This window comes from Glycine max, chromosome 7 (genome assembly GCF_000004515.6).
Source record: "Glycine max cultivar Williams 82 chromosome 7, Glycine_max_v4.0, whole genome shotgun sequence".
Lineage (NCBI taxonomy): Eukaryota > Viridiplantae > Streptophyta > Magnoliopsida > Fabales > Fabaceae > Glycine > Glycine max.
The window spans coordinates 42,756,869-42,763,921 of record NC_038243.2 but is presented as its reverse complement, the minus strand read 5'-3'; the positions used below and the strand labels follow the sequence as shown (position 1 = coordinate 42,763,921).

The 7,053-nt window shown below is 34.3% G+C and overlaps 2 protein-coding genes across 2 annotated transcripts; both read left to right on the top strand.

Annotated features, from left to right (window-relative positions):
* Window positions 1–1,750: 1,750 nt before the first annotated feature.
* On the top strand, window positions 1,751–3,784 carry LOC100800324 (exopolygalacturonase). Its single transcript, XM_003528582.4, has 5 exons — window positions 1,751–2,116; window positions 2,208–2,531; window positions 2,630–2,919; window positions 2,993–3,218; window positions 3,334–3,784. Exons 1-5 carry the CDS (start codon window positions 1,907–1,909, stop codon window positions 3,550–3,552), a joined length of 1,269 nt encoding a protein of 422 aa, XP_003528630.1. The 5' UTR covers window positions 1,751–1,906; the 3' UTR covers window positions 3,553–3,784.
* A 1,468-nt stretch (window positions 3,785–5,252) lies between these two features.
* LOC100817927 (multiple organellar RNA editing factor 3, mitochondrial) lies at window positions 5,253–6,763 on the top strand. Its single transcript, XM_014778219.3, has 4 exons — window positions 5,253–5,713; window positions 5,798–5,895; window positions 6,124–6,189; window positions 6,290–6,763. The coding sequence occupies exons 1-4, from the start codon at window positions 5,262–5,264 to the stop codon at window positions 6,508–6,510; spliced, it is 837 nt and encodes a 278-aa protein (XP_014633705.2). The 5' UTR covers window positions 5,253–5,261; the 3' UTR covers window positions 6,511–6,763.
* Window positions 6,764–7,053: the final 290 nt, after the last annotated feature.

Genomic DNA, 7,053 nt, shown 5'->3' with positions numbered 1-7,053 from the left:
GCTTGGTTGGGTGATGATGATCCGTGACAGACAGAAATCTTCACAGTAGGGAGTAATAGGTAGTCTTTTTTTTTTTTTTTTTTGTGATTTTAATTTTACACCTCATCTCTAATCTTCTTGCGAATGTTTAGTACTCCTAGTCCTCTTGTACCATGTTAAATTGTTAATGTATGAAACAGCTAGAAGATCCACTCAATGGTTTTTCCTGCCAGTTATGTACAAATCAAAGTTAATACTATATACTAACCGTCTTTGCTCTCACAAACGTGTACTGCCTCTAGTGTGATTTGAGTGCAGAAACAAGATTGAAAGTCAAGATCACGGGTTTATTAAATTAAACAGACAAAAAGACGTTGCGAAAAATAGATCAATGTTTATTAAATTTGAATCTTAATTTTATTTATGCACACTCTGATATGTAAGCTTGATGGCCTTTGAATTTTTGAAGTTCAATTGTAAACCTGGTAAAGCCAAATTAAACTTTAGATAAGCTTTTCAAACCGGATTGAATTCAGTAATCAGTATATTGTGATTATATGACGTTGTTTCCCTCAATACCTTTCTCTTCATTCCTTGCATTAATTGCTTCCTTTGAGATCTCCTTCTGTCACTTTGAATTTTACACTCAATACCTATCTATTTCGTGTGAATATGAATATTCAGACCAATTGAACTAGAACTGTTTGCCTCTGGAGTCTGGACAATTCATCAATGGATTTGGGCGATTCAGATTTAATGTAGACAAAATTAATAACTTTGTTAGAATTAAGTAAGTGTTGCATAAGGCAATTCTTTTAAGTTACAAGACTGAAATATGTGAGGAAAAACATTGAAACGAGTATTTAAGTTGAAGAATTGAATAGAATTTTAAAGTTTGAGAATTGGATTAAAATATAAAATAAATTTAAAGAACAAAAATACTAAATTTACGTGTCCCAAAATTTAAATTTGAAAAAATGAATTCAAGATTAAAATGTGTAGATACTAGATACTACTATACTAGTATATATAGGTGATGGTTTAACCAAACCACTTTTAAAAATATTATTCTTAGTATTATTTAATGTTAAATATTTAAGTTACAAAGTTTTTTCTTACTACTGGATCTCACCATTTTGTCTATTAATAAGTCTTTAATTAGATATTATTATCTGATATACATAATTTTTGCAGGGCAAGTGGACTATACATGTGATTGGCTGAAATAACATTTTCATGCAATTAGTTGTAATTTTTTAAAAAAATATTATTTTATGTTAATATATTAGATTAATTTTTCCTTGTGGAAAAATCTATTTACTATTTTATCATTTTGTTATAATTAAATTTTGTGATACAAATTCAATTAGTTATATATAAAATACATAATAATATACGATATTAATGCGATAGATAATAGTACATTTTTTTATACAAAATAAATAATAGTACGTAATCATTTTATTGTAGCACATAAAATTATAGACAGATAAAAATACTGCTAGTAGTATATATATATATATATGCGTTGTAAGTTGAATTGGCTGCTGAAAGCATATGTGTGCCGCTGTGGAGACAGCATATACAATTTTGGATCAATTAATGAAGGGACTAATTAAAGTTGTTTGTTTTTGTCCGTAGCTGCTGTCAGGAGATGTGGCAGCTAGTGAATCGTTCACTTTGGGAAGAACCTGAATACACAGAAGCATACCACTAAAATTAGCTAAACTAAAAAAGACAGAAATTAGAAGCTAGCATGCATGCATCCTCCGTTGATTAAGATGAACCATTTATTTTGGCATGAAGCATGTTATAAAACAGATAGGCAGAGAAAGAGGGATCATTTCCCCCACTTATTTCCTAGCCTCCCAACAAGGAGGCCCCCTATGCTCAACAGCAGAAAATAAATAAAGGGCATTGGGGTGCAATGGCCATTGCAAAGAGTGCTTCCATTCTTATTATTTTGTGCTTTGCATTGGCCTGCAATGCGGATAATGCTGGAAAACCAGACCCAGTTGCTGGTCCTGACATGTTCAGCAATAAAAATGTGGCTAAGGATGTGCTCCTTCCCGGGGAGCAAATAGTTAACGTCCAGGATTTTGGAGCCAAAGGTGATGGCAAGTTCGACTGCACCGAGGTAAATAAATAAATAAACAAATCCAAGCACACCTAATTAATTTTATATATGTATGTTAATCTTTTTATATCCATTATGCAATATATGGCAGTCTTTCATGCAAGCATGGGCAAAGACCTGCCATCAATCCTCTGGGCCAGCCAGGCTTTACGTTCCTGCTGGCAGATTCGTGGTTTCATCAATGTATTTTAATGGGCCATGCAATGCTACAAGTATAACAATTCAAGTACAAGGGACTGTTTTGGCTACCACGGATATTTCCGAATATGAAAACGGCGACTGGCTCTTTTTCCAGAACCACAATGGCTTGAAAATTGTTGGCGGGGGCACTTTCGATGGCCAGGGTAAAGATTCATGGCAATACGCCCAGAATTGCGAGTCAGCCAATGACGGTTCATGCGCCAGGAATCCAAGCGTAAGTTATTATATATATAATTTCTATTCATTGCATGGCATATATATAATATTTGATTAATTAAGCTGATCATATATAATATATGTGGGAGAATGCAGAACCTTTATTTCAGCGGAAACAGCAACTTGGTTGTACAGAATATCAGATCAGTGAATCCCAAAGGCTTTCACATATTCGTTACAAAATGTACAAACGTCAGGTTGAGAAAACTTAAGCTGGTTGCACCGGGAACCAGCCCCAATACTGATGGCATTCATGTCAGCCACTCTGACACTGTGATAATGTCCAGAAATACCATTGCAACTGGGGATGACTGTGTCTCTCTGATACCAGGACTCAGAAACATTTTCATCAACAAACTCAAGTGTGGCCCTGGACATGGTATCAGGTAATTAATTCTATATAAGTTTAATTAATTAAATGTGTTTTCTCTTCCTAATTAATTACTATTTGTTATACAGTATCGGTAGCCTTGGGAAGTATGCAGATGAGGGAGACGTGAGAGGCGTTCGTATCAAGAACTGCTCATTGACTGGCACAACCAATGGCCTTAGAATCAAGGCATGGCCAGAGAGGTATCCAGGTGCAGCGTCAGATGTAAGCTTCAGTGACATTATCATGAAAGATGTCAAAAATCCTATCATCATTGACCAAGAGTATGAATGTTATCCAGACTGCAAAAAGAAGGTACGTAATAATTAATTACTTTCATTTCCCCTGAATTGCAGGTTTCTTAATTATTATAAAATTGGAAGAGACATGCATGCTAATTCAATTGTTGCATTGATTTATTTGTGGACAGCCGTCACTTGTAAAGCTCCAAAATATTCATTTCTCAAATATAAGGGGAACTACAATTTCACCACTTGCAGTGGACTTGAGGTGCAGCGGGCTATTCCCATGCCAAGGTGTTACAATTCGAGACATTGACCTCAAGATTGGACTCACCCCAACCACCTCAAGATGTGTCAATACTCGACCTCTCTTTGGAGGCTTGCTAATGCCCCCTGCATGCGCATAGCTTCCTATCCATCCATCACATTAATTTTCTTACCTTACTTAATTACCAGCTCTGTTGTTGAGAAAAAAAAAAAAAGGTTTTAGAGCTAATGGGAATTTATTATGCTAGGAGCATTTTTTTAATAAAATGTTTGCACTGTAAACAGGAATGGGGAAAATAATCTTGTTTTTTGAAGAATGGTTTTCATTCTCAATTAATTAACTAAATAAATTCCAAACGCCTTCAGTGCCTAGATAGTTCCCTTGCAGTAGTCTGATTTTCTTATCTTCTCCTTCACTTAATAAACACACTGATTGGAATTGGCACTCTCTGAAAGAGGGAGTTTCTTACAAAACAGTGACACAGGAATCGAATTCAAATGCAGCAGCTGAATAATAAGCCATCTTTCAATGCTTAACTAAAAATATTTGAATAAGTTTTACACCATCACCATGGAAAGGCAGAAAATGAATGGAAAAGAATTCAAATGAATAACCGTTTAATTACCTACTATGCAAATGAAGAAAAAATGGTTACATTTTCCCTCTAATGCCTAATAAACTGCGCTGACAAGTCTTTCATTCGCTGCTTTTGTTATTTATATTAAGCAGTTCCCTTATCCTGATCTGATCTGAAGTCTTGTTAAGAAAAAGGCTGAGCGTGAATGAGAATAATGGTCCAAGCTAGAAATTTGACTACATTTATGTGAATTATACTTACACGTTCATTAATTCAATATGCTACATAGGAATGAATATGTTAGAAAATAAAATAAAAATGAAAGAAAATAAATAAGAAAAAAATATACAATTAAATAACAAAATAACAATAATAAAATAAATTTAATTGACAACACATGAATAATACATTTACCTTCTGAACATCAATCATCTTGCTCTCACAAAAATAAGTTTTTTATAAAAAAAGTAAGAGACAATATGTTGAAAGATAAAAATCTATGTGTTCTTTTTTAGAAAAGATGTAAGAGATATATATAAACATTTTTACAACAATAAAATATGACCATTGAAAACAAACATAACAAACTAATTTATTCATTGAAAAAATTTAAAATAAATATTTTATTTTATAAAATAAAATTAATATATATTTATAAATTTTAAATTAAAGCACAAATATTTATGAAAAGAATCAACAAATCAAACAACAAATTTGACTAGATTTGCAAATATTCTTCTGTCACTTCTACACTGTCTGCCTGCCTTTTAAGTATTTAATTTTAAAGTAACTATTGCTGAACTCAAATGAAATACAATGAATGACGTGGGTACTATTATTTTTGTATGTTGCTCTTACGACTCACTTTTAAAATTGGTATTAAGGGGGCAATCAATAAGAATTGATATTAGATTTTTAAATGTCTCAACCAAAATGCTCAGTTTATGAACATTTGTTTCACGGATTAAAATTAAAAGGTCTATTTCTATGAATGTAAGCATAAAAATATAACATTTGTATGTTTATTATAAGTTTTCAAAAATTATTAATTCATAGGAAAGTCATAACTTTTATTTTTATTATATTTTTTCTATACTTTTATTTCCATGAAGAGAGACATGGGAATATAAGAAATTATTCTCTAATACATATGTATCTTTCATTTTATTTTTTTACATAAAAATAAGGAAGAATAAGATTCCTAATCGTATGATTCCTTAGAAATTGGAATATAATTCCGTGAAAAAAAAAGTCCCCTAGAGATATTTGAAATGATGGTTAAAGAGTATTGTTATAACAAGGCGTGGTTGCTTAGAGCTAAAACCCTTTCTTTCAGACTAGAGAGTGAGAGGTGGGAAATGGCGTACCTGAACGCTAGGCGCACCTTAGCATCTACCCTGTCACGAGCTCTTTCTTCTTCATCCGCTAGCGCCTCTCGCTTTCGCTTCGCATTCGCATTCGCGTTGCTCCCCGCCAAACAAACCGCACCCAACCCTCACTGGGCGAGTTTCGCGGTTCGGACTCAATCTTCGGGTTCGGGTTACTCGCCCCTGAACGACCCGTCCCCGAACTGGAGCAACCGTCCCCCGAAGGAGACCATTCTTCTCGATGGCTGCGACTACGAGCACTGGCTCATCGTCATGGAGTTCCCCGATAACCCTAAACCCTCTGAGGACCACATGGTCAACGCCTATGTCAAAACCCTAGCTCAAGTCCTTGGAAGGTCCTTTTTTCCTCTCCTAATTGTTTAATTACCACTCTTATTTCTATTTTCTAATTTCACTTTCCTGATGGTTGTTCATTATAGTGAGGAGGATGCCAAAAACAAGATATACTCTGTTTCCACTTCTACATACACAGGTTTCGGCGCTCTCATTTCCGAAGAGCTTTCTTATAAGGTCAAAGGTGTGATAGATTCGTTACTTTTGTATCTTTGATTCTTCATTTTGCTTCAAATTTTTAGCTGCTTCACTTGTTAGGCCTTTGTTATCAATGATGTTGTGCTACTATCAAATTGATTGCAAATCTCATCTTTTAAGGATATTAATGGAGGTTAATTTTATGGAATACTTTCTTTGAGATTTTTTTTATTAAGTTGTAATAGGAAATTTGTTTGTCTCTGTTGTGGCTTAGAGTTACCTGGAGTTCTTTGGGTGCTGCCAGATTCATATCTTGATGTTCCCAACAAGGATTATGGTGGTAAGTGGAGGGTTCGAATTCAGTAAGAGCTTAGTTAATTGTTGGATTGCTCTCTGTTTTTCATTGTCGGTTGTGTTGATTGCATTTTGGGGAATTTCAGGTGATTTATTTGTTGACGGGAAAGTAATTCCCAGGCCACAGTATAGATATTCGGATAGGCAACCCAGTAGGAGTAGACCTCGGCCACGGCATGACAGACGGCGGGAAACGATGCAGGTTGAAAGGAGAGATCAACAGAACTGGAACCAAGGTCAGGGGGGACCTATGCAGCCATCCACTGCAATGAATGGCCAAAACTTTGCTTCCGGTGGAGAGCACTAAGAAATGCTTAATAGGAACTCTGCTTTAGAAATCATCACATATAGAAAACAGAACCATGTTTTTCTTATGGGGGAGTGATGATTTAAGGTTCTGAGGTCATATTTTACTTATGTCTTTTTTGTGTGGAGAATGGCTGTGCCTGACCATGAAGGACTTTGATAAATAATATACGCTCATAAAGTTAATATTTTACTTTTGAGAAGTTGTGTATGCTCTGCTGATGGGAATGAATTTCGTTTCAGTCTTTTCCCTACATGTTTTAATATGTGATGTGTAATTTGGATCACTGGCTGTTAAAGTTGATAGACTTTAAACAAACTTTGTTTTTGCATCTGAACCTGTTCTCAATGTCAATGCCCTGTGTTATGTTTAAAGTGTATCATAAAACCTTAAATTTCAAGGTAATCTCGTTCCTTTTTTTTAGTTGTTTAAAGCTGCCACTCTATGGGTCTCTTGCTTGATTGCATATATTTTGATTATTTTACCGATTTTTCCTTACAATATACTTAAAAATAATGCATTTGTTTGTTAATATTTATGTAT